Consider the following 17,742-nt stretch of genomic DNA (forward strand, 5'->3'; position numbering starts at 1 on the left):
AATTGTCCACTCTGTTCGTTTTATAACCAATGTAGTACAGGCGATGCAAATTCGTTATCCCAGGTAACCTAATCACTTTTATTAACTTCTAACTGAAAACTTATGCTGTAACATAAAGCCGTGTAACTCCTTAAATTGGAGAACATCAGCATGAACTTCTTCTTCCTCAGTTTGATATCCTGGACGATTTGATTCTTAGCTTTTCTAAATTACTGAACTCACCAACAACCTGGAAAAATAAAATGCAGCTAGTGTTCACTGACTTGGAAGATTTCTAAAATAAATTTGGAAACCTTCTGTCTAGGCTTTTGTTTTTGTTAGTATCTTGTCTTGATCTGTAAGACGAATTTTTTAATTTTCCAGGCATGTAGAATAGGTCATTCATTAAGCATTAAATCCTTCCTTTTTTCCTATTGTTCTGCTCACTTTTAGTTGAATGTTATACTCTAATAGATTTTTTAAAGGTCTGTTTTATTGAGATATAGTTCACTTACCATACAATTCCCCCATTCAAAGTATATAATTCAGTGTTTTTTAGTATGTATACAGATCTGTACAACCATATCACCATAGTGAATTTTAGAACATTTTGACTAATAGATTTCTATAAATACTTCAGCCAAAGAAAATTATAAAATGGAACCCAATATAAAATCCTTAAGTATTTTCCTAGCGCAGGAACTCCTGGCCGGGCGCGGTGGCTCACGTCTGTAATCCCAGCACTTTAGGAGGTTGAGGCGGGCAGATCACCTGAGGGCAGGAGTTTGAGACCCGCCTGGCAAACATGGTGAAACCCTGTCTCTACTTAAAATCCAAAAAATTAGCCGGGCGTGGTGGCAGGCGCCTGTAATTCCAGCTACTCGGGAGGCTGAGGCACAAGAATTGCCTGAACCTGGGAGGCGGAGGTTGCAGTGAGCTGAGATTGCGCCATTGCACTCCAGCCTGGGGGACAAGAGCGAGACTTCGTCTCAAAAAAAAAAAAAAGAAAATTCCTCTGTTGACAACTTGCAGCTTGTCATAGCTACTTGCCAGTGTAGCAGTAAATTCAGTTCTGCCTACTAATTTGTAGAATGAGAAGCTGCTTGTTTGGTGACACTTTGCACTTAGGGAAAATTGACAGGCGTGTGTTAAGTAGAGGAACTTATATATTTGATAAAATAATAGCACATTTTCTCTTGTCTCTCATTATACAATCTAGTAATGTTTCTTAATTTTTTGACACAGTTTCATGGTTGTTGAAAGATACTACCAGATGTAGTTTGAGATAAACTATCTGAATTTTTTTTCTATTTTTTTTTGTGTTACCTTTTCTCTACAGTAGAGTGTTGAGAATTAGAGATGAGTTTTTGTTTGTTGTGTGTCCTTTCATGTCACCTTTATAACATGTGCAACTGATATTTTAGTTCATGGGTAAATTAACAAAAAACTTCTCTCCCTTCTTTGGGCTTTAGGCATCATAGGCGAGTATTAGTGGAATGGCTAAGAGATCCATCTCAGGAGCTTGAATTTATTGCTGATATTCTTAATCAGGATGCAAAGAATTATCATGCCTGGCAGCATCGACAATGGGTTATTCAGGTATTGCCTTTCTTGTAGTGTTTTTCAGATTTTTTTTTAACTGAACTAAATAAAATTACTCTCAAAGTCTGTTTCTAAACCAAAACGCACACATATGTAGATCATCGCACACAATGTATAACTAAAAATTATTGGCCATGTGTGGTAGCTCATGTCTGTGATCCCAGTACTTTGGGAGGCCAAGGCAGGAGGATTGAGTGAGGCCAGGAGTTTGAGATCAGCCTGGGCAACAAAGTGAGACCCCATCTCTCCAAAAAATACAAAAATTAGCCATGCATGGTGGCGTACACCTGTAGTCCCAGTTGCTTGGGAGGCTGAGGCAGGAGGATTGCTTGAGCCCGAGAATTTGAGGTTGCAGTGAGCTATGATTACACCAGTGCACTCTACCCTGGGCAACAGAGTGAGACCCCATCTATTTAAAAAAAAAAAAAAAAGAAAGAATTATTAACATACTTAAAACCGGACATCCTTCATGTTAGCTAACCTTTATAATATCTTTGGATGTAGTAAATTTTTAGTATTTTTTAGATTGAATTTGTATTATATTTGCTAGCAAACTGAGTATAAAAAGTAGCATATTTTTACTACAGATGTATTATTTTAACTAACAAAGGCATATTATACATTTTTTTTTCATATATAAACTTTGGAATAGGATTTTACAGTAACTTAAGTTTTTTATTTCTACCTATGTTTCAAAGTTTTATGCTAAATTCTGAATAGCATAGTTGTAACTCCCACTCTGGGTATTTTATTTATTTTAAACAGTTCTAGTATTGTTTCCTGTGAATTTTTTCCAGGGATTGCTACTTTCTGCACTATTCATTAGGCCAAGAGCATTTCACCAAATATTTAAAACTTAAAAATTTTTAAACTTTTCCAAATTTGATTAAAAGGATAACATATTCTAAAGGTATTCAATATTTTTACTTATCTCTGAAAAACGTAATCACATAAAAGCATACATTTTACACATACAGCTCTCTCCATCTACCACAATAGATTAAGACATAGAACATAACCAGTATTTTTGAAAAGCCCCCTTAACTGGCGTGCTTCTTACTGAAATTATCATAAAAGGTTCCTATGAGAAAGGATTCCAGAATATCCCTTGATTGTGTTGTAGCTTATGCATTTCTATTTATTTTATACATTATTTAGTTCATGTGAGTTACTTACCTGGCAGGGAAGATATGATCACCAAGGTGCCTTTCACATTCATTGCACTCCAGATGTGCTGACCCCTGCAATTTCCCCAAATGGGGGAAGCTCAGCTGCATAATTTGTGATGGGGGACTGTGTGGCACTTTCCTCTGGTCTTCATGGTTTAAGAACAGGCTTTCTCTTTATTTTTATTAAAAAAAAAAAATTTTATGTGAGTCAGTGGTTCTCAAGCAGCAGTCATTGTGTCCCCTAGGGGACATTTTTGGTTGTCAGAACTTGGGGCATGTTGCTATTGCCATCTGTTGGGTAGAGGGCCAGGATGCTGCTAAACATCCCAAAATGCACAGGACGTCCCCCACAACAAAGAATTATCTAGCCCATACTTTCAGTAGTGTCAAAGCCAAGGAACTGTGGTCTGTTTCTATATGGAAAGCTATTTTATTAATATTTCAGTTATTTTCAATGAGGATTTAATGAATTCAGCATACTCTTTGATGACCTAAAATGGGACTATGAGATCTCTAAAAAATATTTCGTGACATATATATTAAAAACGTGGTAAAATTTTAGTTTTAAACATGAATTATAAACATTCATGGCCTGTATGTCATTGGCATTGACTGTACTAGAGCTTCTTAAATGAAGGAGTGGAGGACCCTTCTTTGTCCCCAACCAATCACAGATTGGATGTATTTTACTGTATTTCATGTATATCTCATTTATGTAAAATACACTAAAAATCAATTACTTTAAAAATGAGGCTGGGTACAGTGGCTCACGCCTGTAATCCCAACACTTTGGGAGGCCCAGGCAAGTGGATCCCGTGAGGCCAGGAGTTCAAGACTAGCCTGGCAACATGGCAAAACCCCGTCTCTACAAAAAATACAAAAAAATTAGATGAGCCTAGTGGCGCATGCTTGTGTTCGCAGCTACTCAGGAGGCTGAGGCAGGAGAATCACTTGAGCCCAAGAGGTGGAGGCTATGTTGAGCTATGCTCACACCACTACACTCCAGCCTGGGCAACAAAATGAGACTCTGTCTCAATTAAAAGAAAAAAAATTAAAAGTGAAATACAGACACACACACACACACTACTACTCACCAGTCAAAAGAAATGAATGATCCATACCGGCAACAAGTTGGATGGATCTCAAGGGTATGATCCTTAGTGGAAGGGGAAGTCTCAGGTTTCATACTGTATGGCTCCATTGAGATAATATCCTTGAAACAGCAAAATTACAGATGTAGAGAACAGATCAGAGGTTGCCAGGGTGAGGGAAAAGGGGGTACAGCTATAAAGGGGTAGCATGAGGTAGTTTCTGTGTGCTGAGGGAATAGTTCTCCATCTTGATTGTGGTAGTTATACTATACATGGGATAAAATTGTGTAGAATTATATTCTACCCCCACTTCTCCACCTGTACCACATACGCACAAGTGAGTACATGTAAGATCTGAATAAGGTGAGCGGTTCCATTAACAATAATGTACAGATGTCATTTTCTGGTTTTGGGATTGCACTTTGGTAAGATGTTTACCATTTGGGGAATCTAAGTGAAGGGTACACAGGGCACTGTGTTATTTTTATAACTTCCATGAGTCTGAAAACAAACAGAAACATATGTATAGAAAACACTACTCCTTGTTTTTCATTATTAGACTCAGCAGACATTAAATTGTTACATTGATACAAAAGGTTGTAGGTGTTTACTGTCTTTCTATCCTTAGCATGCTGGAGACTGAGAACAGTGGGAGGACACCAATCAGTGCCCACATTAGGCACTAGTTCCTGAACTCCACTAGGAACTTTCACAAAAATGTTACTTTCCTAATGCGTTTATTTTTATGATCATCTATAAAATCGGGGACTATCATAGGAGATTCTTACTTTTTTGCTGTTACCAAATAAGAAAACTCCATTATCTTTTTTATAATGTCCCCTACTTTCAAAGTATTTATAAGTTTTTTATCATTCTCCTCTTTTAAATTATCTTTATTGGTTCTCTTCCTCCATGATTTTTTTTTATTAAGAGAGCTTTATAATATAAAAAATTTATATTGGCTGGGTGTGGTGGCTCATGCCTGTAATCCCAGCACTTTGGGAGGCTGAGGTGGGCAGATTACGTGAGTTCAGGAGTTCAAGACCAGCCTGGCCAACATGGTAAAACCCAGTCTCTACAAAAACTGTAAAAATTAGCCGGTTATGTTGGCGCACACCTGTAGTCCCAGCTACTTGAGGGGCTGAGGGAAGAATATCGCTTGAGCCCAGGAGATGGAGGTTACAGCGAGCTGAGACTATGCCACTGCACTGCAGCCTGGGCGACCAAGTGAGACGCTGTCTCAATAAAAATAATATAAATTTATATCTTTGTCCATTGTGTATATTTCTTTTCTTTTTGTTTTTCTTTTTTTTGAGACAGGGTCTGTTTCTGTCGCCCAGAGTGCAGTGGTGCAATCATAGCTCACTGCAGCCTTAAACTCCTGGGCTCAAGTGATCCTCTTCAGCCTCCTGAGTAGCTGGGATTCTAGGCATGTGCCACCATGCCCGACTAATTTTTTTATTTTTATTGTTTTTATTTTTTGGAGACAGAGCCTTGCTGTGTCCCCCAGGCTGGAGTCAATGGCACGATCTCAGCTCACTGCAACCTCCACCTCCCGGGTTCAAGCGATTCTCTTGCCCCAGCCTCCCAAGTAGCCGGGATTACAGGCGCCTGTCACCACGCCCGGCTAATTTTTGTATTTTTAGTAGAGACGGGGTTTAGCCATGTTGGCCAGGTTGGTCTCGAACTCCTGGCCTCAGGTGATCCACCCACCTTAACCTCTCGAAGTGCTGGGATTACAAACTTGAGCCACCGCGCCCGGACTGTCTTTATTATTTTTCCAGACAAGATCTTGTTGTGTTGCCTCAGCTGGTCTCGAACTCCTGGCCTCAAGTGACCTTTCTGCCTCAGCCTCCTGAAGCAGTGGGATTGCCCATGAGAACCACCACTCCTGACCATGTATGCTTCTCTCCATGTATTTTAATGTAATTTTATCATATATGTGCACTTCTGAATGCTATCCTTTTACTTAATTTTCATTTTTGAATGCTGCCCTTTTACTTTGATATATTAATATCGGCCGGGTGTGGTGGCTTACGCCTGTAATCCCAGCACTTTAGAAGGCCGAGGTGGGCGGATCACCTGAGGTTGGGAGTTCAAGACCAGCCTGACCAACATGGAGAAACCCCATCTCTACTAAAAATACAAAATTAGCCAGGTGTGGTGGTGCATGCTTGTAATCCCAGCTACTTGGGAGGCTGAGGCAGGAGAATTGCTTGAACCCAGGAAGTGGAGGTTGCAGTGAGCCGAGATCATGCCATTGCACTCCAGCCTGGGCAACAAGAGTGAAACTCCGCCTCAAAAAAAAAAAAAAAAAAAGATATATTCATATCAAGTCACATCAAATTTATATCTATACTGTGGTCACTCATTCTCTTACTAGTGAGTTTGGGGGTTTTTTCCCTCAAAATTCTCTTGGATGTCTTTTTTCTGCTTTCTGTATGTGTCTTTGCAGGCTCTATCATCAATTTCATACTTGTATCCCCCCTCTATTTCCTTTACTTGCAGCTATCACTACCTTCTGAATTTGTGATAAATCCTGTGTCCTCAGTTCTACCTTCTTTGTTGTAGTTTTATTTATTTTTTTTGTTCATAAATAATGGGACATTTCTAATGGATGATTTTTCTAAATTTTTCCTTTAGGAATTTAAACTTTGGGACAATGAGCTGCAGTATGTGGACCAACTTCTCAAAGAGGATGTGAGAAATAACTCTGTCTGGAACCAAAGATACTTCGTCATTTCTAACACCACTGGCTACAATGATCGTGCTGTGGAGAGAGAAGTCCAGTTAGTAATCTCCTTCACTTGCTCATTCATTACAAACATGTTTGCATGCCTACCATGTCTCAGGCACTGGGGATACAGCAGATCAAGATCCTACCCCATGGAACTAAAAGAGGACAGAGTACTGAGTGGAACATATGATGTTAGATTTACAAATAATGTAGCATACTTCTACTTCATTGTATTTTAAGTTTCTTGAAATATTGCTACTAGAGATTGGAAAGAAATCTTAATGTTATAGGGTATTGTCTAAGAAGCTTTATTTTAAAACCATCTCATTAAATTCTGTTGCATTTTAGATAATCGTCCCCAGATGCCATGTTACCCTAGTGCAGGGTTTGGGGCTGGATAAGTTTTTGTTGTAGGGGGCTATCCTGTGTTTTGTAGGGTATTTAGCAGCATCCTGGCCTTAAAATAAAAATGTTTTCAGACATTGCCAAATGTCCCCCGAGCAGTAAAGTCACCCCCAAGTTGAGAACCGCTCTATACAAAGAGCTGTTATTAGAGCTAGAAATTTCTGAATTGGCATCAATTTCTATATTGTATCCATAAACATTAGTAGCCACGATTTTTGTGACCTTATTTGTCCATTGTGTCTGAGTGTCTGTGTCACAATTTGAACAGGCTTGTTTTCAGAGCCTGGTGAGATGGGAGTCATAATTTTAGTGTAAACGTGTTTGAACAACTGTTGAGTGGAGCTGATTTGTATGGTGCATCTCCTTTCTTCCAAGCTCTTGATTTTGCCTGGATCGAGGCAGCTTGCTCTTCTTTTGTCTGCTCTATACAGAATTCTGGTGACTTGAAATTTATAAAAGGCTTTAATCCATGTCTCACCTTAACACTCTGCTCTGGGCTTTTGTCTGGAGCGTGCACTACCCCTCAAGCACACTTTATGCTTTTTTTCTAGTGCTCTCCTATATAAAGCTGTACAGGCATACCTGGTTTTTTGAGCCTTGTAGATATTATGTGTTTTTTTTTGTTTTTTGTTTTTTAACAAGTTGAAGGTTTGTGGCAATCTTGAGTTGAGCATGTCTTCAGGGCCATTCTTTCTAACAGCATGTGCTCACTTGTGTCTCCGTGTCACATTTTGGTACTCCTCAGTATTTCACATTTTTTCATAATCATTATATCTGTTCCAGTGATTTGTGATCAGTCATCTTTGATCAGTCATCTATTGTAATTGTTTGGGGGTGCCACTAACTGCACCCATATAAAACAGAGAATATCACTGTTGCATGTGTTCCACCATCTCTCTCCCTCACCTCAGGCCTCACTATTCCCTGAGACACAACAATATTGACATTAAGCCAATTAACCCTACAGTGTCCTCTGAGTGTTCAAGTGAAAGGAAGAGTCACAGCCTCTCACTTTAAATCAAAAGCCAGAAGTGATTAAGCTTAGTGAGGAACGCATGTCAAAAGCTGAGATAGGTCCAAAGCTAGGCCTCTTGCACCAAACACCAAACTCATAAGAAAGAGTTCTTGAAGGAAATTAAAAGTGCTGCTCCAGTGAACACCTGGACAAAACAGCATTATTGCTGATATGGAGAAAGTTTGAGTGGCCTGGATAAAAGATAAGACCAGCCACAACATTCCCTTAAGCCAAAGCCTAATCCAGAGGAAGCCCTAATTCTCTTTAATTTGATGAAGGCTGAGAGAAGTGAGGAAGCTGCAGAAGAAAACTTGGATGCTAGCAGAGGTTGGTTCATGAGGTATAAGAAAGAAGCTATCTCCATAGCATGGAAGTGCAAGGTGAAGCAGCAAGTGCTGCTGGAGAAGCTGCAGTGAGTTTTCCAGAAGATCCAGCTCAGATCACTGATGAAGGTGGCTGCATGTAAACAGAAGATTTTCAGTATAGATGAAACAGCCTTCTATTGGAAGAAGATGCCATCTAGGACTTTTCATAGCCAGAGAGAAGGCACTGCTTCAAAGCTTGACACAGCTGGCTGAATCTTGTTAGGGCCTAATGCAGCTGGTGACTTGAAGTTGAAACCAGTGTTCAATGATGATTCTGGAAATCTTAGGGCCCTTAAGAATTATGCTGAATCTCCTCTGCCTGTGCTCTATAAATGGAACAACAAAGCCTGGATGACAGCACGTCTGTTTACAGCATGGTTTACTGAATATTTTAAGCCCTCTTTGAGGTCTGTTGTTCAGAAAAATTTCTTTGAAAATATGATTGTTCATGGACAATGGACCTGGTCACCCAAGAGCTCTAATGGAGATGTGCAAGGAGATGCTATTTTCATGCCTGCGAACACAGCATCCATTCTGCAGCCCATGGATAAAGGAGTCATTTTGATTTTAAAGTGTTACTATTTAAGAAATAAATTTTGTAAAGCTATGAGCTGCCATAGTGATTCCTCCAGTGAATCTGCAGAGTCGATTGAAAACCTTCTGGGAAGAATTTACCATTCTAGATGCTATTAGGAATATTCGTGATTCATAGGAGGAGGTCAAAATGCCAACATTAACAGGAGTTTGGAAGAAATTGATTCCAGCCCTCATGAATGACTTTGAGGGGTTCAAGACTTTAGAGGAAGAAGGAACTGCTACTGTGGTGGAAACAGCAAGGAAACTAGAATTAGAAGTGGAGCCTGAAGATGTGACCGAACTGCTGCATCAAGACAATACTTGATCAGATGAGGAGTCGCTTCTTATGGATGAGCAAAAGAAGTGGTTTCTCAAGATGGAATCTAATCCTGGTAACGACGTTGTGAAATGACATTGTTGAAATGACAACAAAGGATTTTAAATATCGTAAATATTACCTAAACTTAGTTGATAAAGCAGCAGGATATATGAGAGGATTGACTCCAGTTTTGAAAAGTTTTACTGCGAGTAAAATGCTATCAGACAGCATCACATGCTACAGAGAAATCTTTTATTGTTGTCTTATTTTAAGAAATTGCCACAGCCATCTCATCCTTCAGCACCCAGCACCCTACCCTGATCAGTCAGCAGCCATCAACATGGAGGCCAGACCCTCCACCAGCAGAAAGATTACGACTTGCTGAAGGCTCAGATGATCATTAGCATTTTTTAGCAATAAAGTATTTTTTAATTGAGGTATGTACATTGTTTTTTTAGATATGATGCTATTGCATACTGGACTACAATATAGTGTAAACATAATTTATATGTGCTGGGAAATAGAAAAGTCGTGTGACTTGCTTAATTGTGATAAAATTGCTTTATTGAACCTTCGGTATCTGCAAGGTATTCCTGTACTGTTCAATATGGTAGCTACTAGCCACATAACGGCTATTTAAGTTTCAATCAGTATGATTATAAAAAATTAAAAATACAATTCTTTCATTGCATATGTCCTATTTCGGGCATTCAGTACCCACATGTGGCTAGTGACTACCATATTGGACAGCACATACAAAACATTTCCATCATCACTGGCAGTTTTATTGAACATTATTGGTCTAAAGATTAACAGTAGTTAGCGGTAACAAAGTATTTTAAAAATTGAATATGAAGAGTTTTCAAAATGCAAACGTTTAGCCTTTTCAGAGGCAGATCACTGGCTTCCTGTTGCCAAATAGAAACAGAAATAATTACCCAAGAATCTAAAAGAGCTTCCTATACTTAGGATTTATTTTCCTTTTAAGATGGGTAAAAGAAGTATTTAAAATGTGAAGAGTAGCTGTAGGTATCTAGAATTTACAGTTTGTTAAATTTTTTTTTTAACTCTAAGCATACACAGATAGATGTACATAATTATTTTTGTCATCTTTTTCCTTTTGTTATAAAAGTAATGCAGTGTAGTTATGGGGGGAAATTGCACTAAATTCTATAAAGTAAAAAGTCAACGTCTTTTACTGTTCTTCATCCCACATCCCATTTTCCAGAGTGAGCTATAATTGGGTGAATTTTTCCAAACTTTATAAATACACTTGCAAACATTTATACACAGCAACCTCGATATAATGTTAAAGGCATTGCCTTTTCAGTTAATGTGTCATGGCCCTTTTTCTAGACTATGAGTGCATAGTCTTCTAGTACTACCAATAACAGCATTTATCAGGCATTTACTATATGCCACTAATTCTAACAGCTCTCTGAGACACTTCATGAAGAACTCGAGGTTCCAGGTAATTCTGTAATTTGCCCAAGAGCACATAATTTATGGGACCAGGATTTGAAGCGAGGCAGCCTGACCTCAAAGTTCATTGGTCTTTTTGTTTGTTTGTTTTCCTGAGAGACAGGGTTTCACTCTGTCATGCAGGCTGGAGTGCAGTGACAGATCATAGCTCATTGCTGCCTTGAGCTCCTGGGCTCAAGGAATCCTCCCACCTCAGCCTCTGAGTAGCTGGGACTACAGGCATGTGTCACCGCACCCAGCTAATTGTTAAAATTTTTTGTAGAGATGAGGTCTCACTATGTTGCCCAGACTGGTCTTGATCTCCTGGCCTCAAGCAGTTTTCCTGCTTTGATCTCTGAAAGCGCTGGGATTACAGATGTGAGCCACCATGCCCAGCTAAAGTTCATGTTTTAATCATAAAAATAGGTAATTCTTTAGTACACATGTATGTAAATAAAAATTTAGATATTGCCAAAATGAAATTAAGAATCTTAAACAAGGACCAGCTAAGACCTGCAGGGACATGGTTTCGCAAATAATTAGAAACATTAAGTCATGTAAAAGTAGTTGGAAAAATATTTTTATAATGTTGAATGAGTTTATTATTACTCTGTGAAAAAAACAAAAATTATAGTAACAGCACTGCAGCAGAACCAAGACTACCAGGCTTTAGTCAGTGACTTACTCATCTGAGCAATTATGTGGTAAAGCAAGTTCTGTGGCTTCCTTGGGATTTGTGATAATTGAGTCTGAATTATATTTAATCTGTTTAAGGGGAAGATAAAGGTATAGAGCACCCATTTTGACAGGGAATCACATCACAGTTTACTAGTCATCTTGTTTTGAAATATAAGAAATACATTCTTGTGTTGATTTTTCATTTTTATTATTTGCTTATATAATTTCCATGCCATTTTTTAATGATAGCTAAAGATTATGTAAATTCTCCTATTTCAGTGACTAAGGATTTGTTGGGACGTAAGTAGAGCTTAGACTGTTTTCCCAAGGTTGCTATACCAATAAATGGAAAGTCTCCTTCTTTTAGCTGATGTTTCCTTCAAAAGGAAAATCTTGCATATTATTTAAAGGAAATATTTTATGTTACTTTTTTTCCTATTGTGAATTGAAGCTTTTAGATTAGTTTTGTGTCCTTCCCTAGAACTGAATTGACAGCTGCAGCCTTAAGGGATTCTCTGATTTAAATATGACCTAGAGAGGTGCCACAGTGCACTAAGATACGCTGACACAAGTGAAAGTGTGTTTCCAAAGCTGTGCCACAATCTTAGTAAAACTGTGTTTCGGCCAGGCGCGGTGGCTCACGCCTGTAATCCCAGCACTTTGGGAGGCTGAGGCAGGCGGATCACAAGGTCAGGAGTTCAAAACCAGTCTGGCCAATATGGTGAAACCCCGTCTGTACTAAAAATACAAAAATTAGCTGGGTGTGGTGGTGGGCACCTGTAGTCCCAGCTACTCGGGAGGCTGAGGCAGGAGTATGACTTGAAACTGGGAGGCAGAGGTTGCAGTGAGCTGAGATTGTGCCACTGCATTCCAGCCTGGGTGACACAGCAAGACTCCGTTTAAAAAAAAAAAAAAAAAAAACTGTGTCTCATCATTGCACTGTTCTTTTAAAATTGTATATATATTTTTTTCTTGCAGATACACTCTGGAAATGATCAAACTAGTACCACATAATGAAAGTGCATGGAACTATTTGAAAGGGTAAGAGGTTGTTTTTGCTTTTTTTATATAAAAAAATGAAGTGGCTATATGATGCATCATGGAGTGTAGTCCATAATCAGATTCCAAAAGGATAGTAAATAATTTTTCATTTTTCTGAACCTAAGAGCAGAAGTATAACAGCATTATGGAAACTCTGGAAAAGTGCCCTTTGCCCTTTTCTGCAACTCTCAAGTACCTACCAACACCGTTTTTAGAATAATCCACCAGTAAATAATGCCATTTTAATTGTATTTATGAATCCTGTAGTCTTTATATCAAAGAATGGAACACACACACCCCCAGGCTCTGGTTGGCTCAGGAACACAGTAAAGCTGGGTAGTTTACAGGTAGATTTTGCCAGTGGGCAGCCAACCTTTCTGTTTTCATTTCTAGAGATCTCCACCTTCAGGTTAACCTACTCCTCAACTAGAAAAGGTTTCACTTGCCTGGCCACTGACGTAACTAAGCTCCTTGTTGAACATAAGAGGTCTTCAAGGAAACTAGGCTCAAAGAGCACAAAGTATGGAACCAGTTACCCTTGGAGATGTGTCAGGGGAGGTGCCTGTAGTATCTGGAGAGCTCGAGGGATGAGAAGCCATCTCAAGAGAAGACGAGGGCTGGGCATGTTAGCTCACGCCTGCAATCCCAGCACTTTGGGAGGCCAAGGTGGGCGGATCACTTGAGGCTAGGAGGTTGAGACCAGCCTGGCCAACATGGCAAAACCCTGTCTCTACTAAAAATACACAAACTAGCTGAGCATGTTGGTGCACACCTGTAATCCCAGCTACTTGGGAGGCTGAAGCACGAGAGTTGCTTGAACCCGGAGGCAGAGGTCAGAGTGAGCCGAGATCACACCACTGTGCCCCAGCCTGGGTGACAGAGTGAGACCCTGTCTCAAAGAAAAAAAAAAAAGAAACAAGAACATCTCTCCTGGTTTTGTCCTTCACTTTTTAAGATGATTTATTTTGTGTGTTGTACAGTTTAAGTTATAAATGAACACTTTTAAACTTCATTTTTAAAAACTTTTTCTACTTAGCTTTTAATTATCCTTTTTTTTTGGAGACAGGATCTCACTCTGTTGCCTAGGCTGGAGGGCAGTGGCATGATCGTGGCCCACTGCAGTCTCGATCTCCTAGGCTCTAGTGATTCTCCCACCTCAGCCTCCCAAGTAGCTGAGACTGTAGGTGCCACCACTAGGCATGGCTGATTTTTAAAAAAATTTTAGTAGAGATGAGATCTTGCTATTTTACCTAGGCTGGTCTTGAACTCCTGGGTTCAAGTGTTCCTCCTGCCTCTGTTTCCCAGAGTGTTTCCCAGGCATGAGCCACTGCATCTGGCCAGCTCTTGATTAACTAATGATCTATGATAAGACTCATGTAATTTAAAAGTTTCATTATAGTTTCAGCCTCATTCATTCAAAATAACTCTCCTTTTCTTGTTTGTGTTTCAGGGTTTATTTTCTCTTGATCTTTCTACTGCTTTTGTTCTTCCTTCACAAAATCAAGTATTTGTTTTTTGTTGTTGTTGACAGGATTTTGCAGGATCGTGGTCTTTCCAAATATCCTAATCTGTTAAATCAATTACTTGATTTACAACCAAGTCATAGTTCCCCCTACCTGATTGCCTTTCTTGTGGATATCTATGAAGACATGCTAGAAAACCAGTGTGACAATAAGGAAGACATTCTTAATAAAGCATTAGAGGTAAGCTGTTGGGCCTGTCATTTTTGGTATCTCAGAATTGATCTGCCCAATACCACTAATATCCATGTCCCCTTTCAACATCGTTACTCAGAATTCAGTGCAGGGCTATTTCTGGTTAGGCGCAGCATTGACATCACTTGGCAACACAGCCTGTGACTCTTAATAGTGTGTCTTCATTTGAATGTGATCTGAGTTAAACTGTATTGGCTCAAAGGCATTTGCGCTTGAAATTGAATTACATATTACTTTAATTTTTATTTTTCATTTTCAGTTATGTGAAATCCTAGCTAAAGAAAAGGACACTATAAGAAAGGAATATTGGAGATATATTGGAAGATCCCTTCAAAGCAAACACAGCACAGAAAATGACTCACCAACAAATGTACAGCAATAATACCATCCAGAAGAACTTGATGGAATGCTTTTATTTTTTATTAAGGGACCCTGCAGGAGTTTAAAACGAGAGTGGTCCTTCCCTTTGCCTGTGGTGTAAAAGTGCATCACACAGGTATTGCTTTTTAACAAGAACTGATAGCTCCTTGGGTGCTGCTGCTACTCAGACTAGCTCTAAGTAATGTGATTCTTCTAAAGCAAAGTCATTGGATGGGAGGAGGAAGAAAAAGTCCCATAAAGGAACTTTTGTAGTCTTATCAACATATAATCTAATCCCTTAGCATCAGCTCCTCCCTCAGTGGTACCTGCGTCAAGATTTGTAGCAGTAATAACTGCAGGTCACTTGTATGTAATGGATGTGAGGTAGCCGAAGTTTGGTTCAGTAAGCAGGGAATACAGTGGTTCCATCAGAGCTGGTCTGCACACTCACATTATCTTGCTATCACTGTAACCAACTAATGCCAAAAGAACGGTTTTGTAATAAAATTATAGCTGTATCTAAAAACAATGCCATAGTAGTTTGATTTTTTAATAGCATTTAACTATATATTATACAAGACACGTGTCAGCTTAGAAAAGCAATTGAGAAATAAAATATTGCTATAAAACTATAAACTAGAAACATGATGTGTTGGAGGAGATGTTAAAATGTAAATTGGTCAGTTCTTGACTGAAAGTGACAAAATCCACTCAAGGTAGTTTAAACCCAAAGGGTTTATTCCCATATATAAATATCTCACAGAAGAATTGCCTGATCTTTTAGAAGGACATTCCCAAACCATGCTACACAACTGGACCGTCCCGTTGCTGCTGCGTGTGCCAGAATCAGGAAACTGCTGGATGAGGAATGAGGAAGCCACAATCCTGGCTGCCAGCTCCAGGACTGTGCTGTCTCTGGCACGTTCCACGCAAAGCACATCTGCTGCTTTTCCCATGTAGTGTGGTTCCAAATTAAAGGCTCACTGCAGTGCATCTGATTGGAAGGAACCAACAGGATGTCTTAAAATCTTAACTGCAGACGAATCTGGGAAGTGTAGTTTGTAGCTTTCTAGCCTCTGATGCAGGACACCATGCCAGGAAGGAGTTGGGAGTGGTTAGCAAGCTAGCTTGCTGTACTTGCACTTAATCTCACTTTATTTATTTTTATATATTGATTTTTTTTTTTTTTTTACATGGAGTCCCACTCTGTCACCCAGGCTGGAGTGCAGTGGCATGATCGCAGCTTACTGCAACCTCCACCGCCCAGGCTCAAGCAATTCTCCTGCCCCACCATCCCGAGTGGCTCGAATTATAGACGCCCGCCACCATGCCTGGCTAATTTTTGTATTTTTAGTAGAGACGGGGTTTTACCATGTTGGCCAGGCTGGTCATGAATTCCTGACCTCAAGTAATCTGCCTGCCTTGGCCTCCCAAAGTGTTGGGATTACAGGCATGAGACACCAGGCCCGGCCTCAATCTAACTTTATCCGTAATTTTTGTTCAATGTCAAAGCACCAAAGTACAACTAAGGAAATCATACAGCGTTACATAGTCATCCTTTCTCAAGATAAATTTAGGAAATAATATTTTAATACTTTTTGAAGAAAATATATGTAGTGTTATTTCTAACATTTTACATGTTTTTGTTATTTTTAGAATCCAAAAATTTCCAATTTTATTTTTGAAGCTGCCATAAAGTGTCATTTCCATGTAGACCATTTCAAAGGTGTCATAAGGCTCAAAAGCTACATAGAAAAGTTCTCATAAGATAGCAATTACTCTCTGCCGGGCACGATGGCTCATGCCTGTAATCCCAGCATTTGGGAGGCTGAGGCGGGCAGATCATTTGAGGTCAGGAGTTCGAGACCAGCCTGGCCAACATGGTGAAACCCCCATCTCTACTAAAAATTCAAAAGTTAGACAGGCATGGTGGCAGGCACCTGTAATCCCAGCTACTTGGGAGGCTGAGGCAGGAAAATTGCTTGAACCCAGGAGGTGGAGGTTGCAGTGAGCTAAGATTGTGCCATTACACTCCAGCCTGGGCAATAGAGCGAGACTCAGTCTGAAAAAAAAAAAAAAAAAAAAAAAAGCAATTACTCTCAAACTATAATCAGTGACCCAAAACTGAATGGATTTGGGACTTTGGACTCAACAGAGCTCAGAGACAGCTTAATCAAAAGCCTGGTAAGGCCAGGTGGAGTGGCTCATGCCTACAGTACCAGCACTTTGGGAGGCCGAGGTGGGAGGACTGCTTGAGCCCTGGAATTCAAGATCAGCCTGGGCAACATAGCAAGATCTCATCTCTACAAAAATATTTTTTAAAGTTATTAGCGAAGAGTGGTGGTGTGCGCCTGTAGTCCCAGCAACCCAGGAGGCTGGGGTGGGAGGATCACTTGAGCCAGGGTGGTCCAGGCTGCAGTGAGCCATGGTCGTGCCACTGCACTCCAGCCTGGGTGACGGGAGTGAGACCCTATCTCAAAAACAAATGGCAGTTTATTAATTTACACTCAGGTACATCACTATGAAGCAGACCGAACAGTTATATCAGCCTAGCTACTTGGCATTTTTTGCCTGACGTTTAACTGTGTAGCAATTCGTTAACCAAAAGGTTGCTTAGTGAGCATTGAATCAGGTGAGGAGGCTCTGTGATTTAAAGGCAGAATGACTTTAGGCTCTAGTCAACCTGAGAGCAATCTCCTAATGGGCAACTGGACACAGAACTTGTAGTGCAGTAATTTCATTAGACCAAAGTGAGGTCTATGGAGAGGCCTGCTAACTCAAAACTATCTGCCTAATAACTTATATTTGCGTTGGTGCAGAAACAATGGTGGGTAAAACTGCTGGTGCCACAGCATAAACTAAGGCAGTGGTACTCAGAACGACGAGTGGCACTCACTCTTCCCTGCTGTGCATATACTTAAGAATGTCCTTGATTCGTCAGTCATATGTATTTTTTTATTCACAACACCCAACCGTCTTTTCAGTATTTTAATGTGACTGAATGAAAGTATGCATAATGCATATCCATATGATTGTCTTGAGGAAAAATATTTGTGCAGCTGTGTAAGCTGTGGGCTGAACAGGACGCATTTTCATGGAACACCATTTACTTAATGAATACACTGGTTATTCATACTTGGATGGCTGGTATATAGTCTCTCAAAAACGAATGAAATGAGGCTGGGCGCGGTGGCTTATGCCTGTAATCTCAGCACTTTGGGAGGCCAAG

At 39.8% G+C, this 17,742-nt stretch overlaps 1 protein-coding gene across 4 annotated transcripts in view; it reads left to right on the forward strand.

The window, feature by feature from the left end:
- The window catches only part of FNTA (farnesyltransferase, CAAX box, alpha), a 29,432-nt gene extending 14,390 nt beyond the window's left edge, over positions 1-15,042 (forward strand). For all 4 annotated transcript variants that reach the window (XM_024251665.3, XM_054561534.2, XM_024251666.2 and 1 more), the window contains 5 exons: positions 1,452-1,578; positions 6,485-6,630; positions 12,376-12,438; positions 13,970-14,141; positions 14,413-15,042. In XM_024251665.3, the coding sequence (XP_024107433.1) occupies positions 1,452-1,578; positions 6,485-6,630; positions 12,376-12,438; positions 13,970-14,141; positions 14,413-14,535 (631 nt within the window). In that variant the 3' untranslated portion in view covers positions 14,536-15,042. The remainder of the gene's footprint in view (positions 1-1,451; positions 1,579-6,484; positions 6,631-12,375; positions 12,439-13,969; positions 14,142-14,412) is intronic.
- The last annotated feature ends 2,700 nt before the right edge of the window (positions 15,043-17,742 follow it).

The sequence above is a fragment of the Pongo abelii genome, chromosome 7 (assembly GCF_028885655.2).
Source record: "Pongo abelii isolate AG06213 chromosome 7, NHGRI_mPonAbe1-v2.0_pri, whole genome shotgun sequence".
Taxonomy (NCBI): Eukaryota; Metazoa; Chordata; class Mammalia; order Primates; family Hominidae; genus Pongo; species Pongo abelii.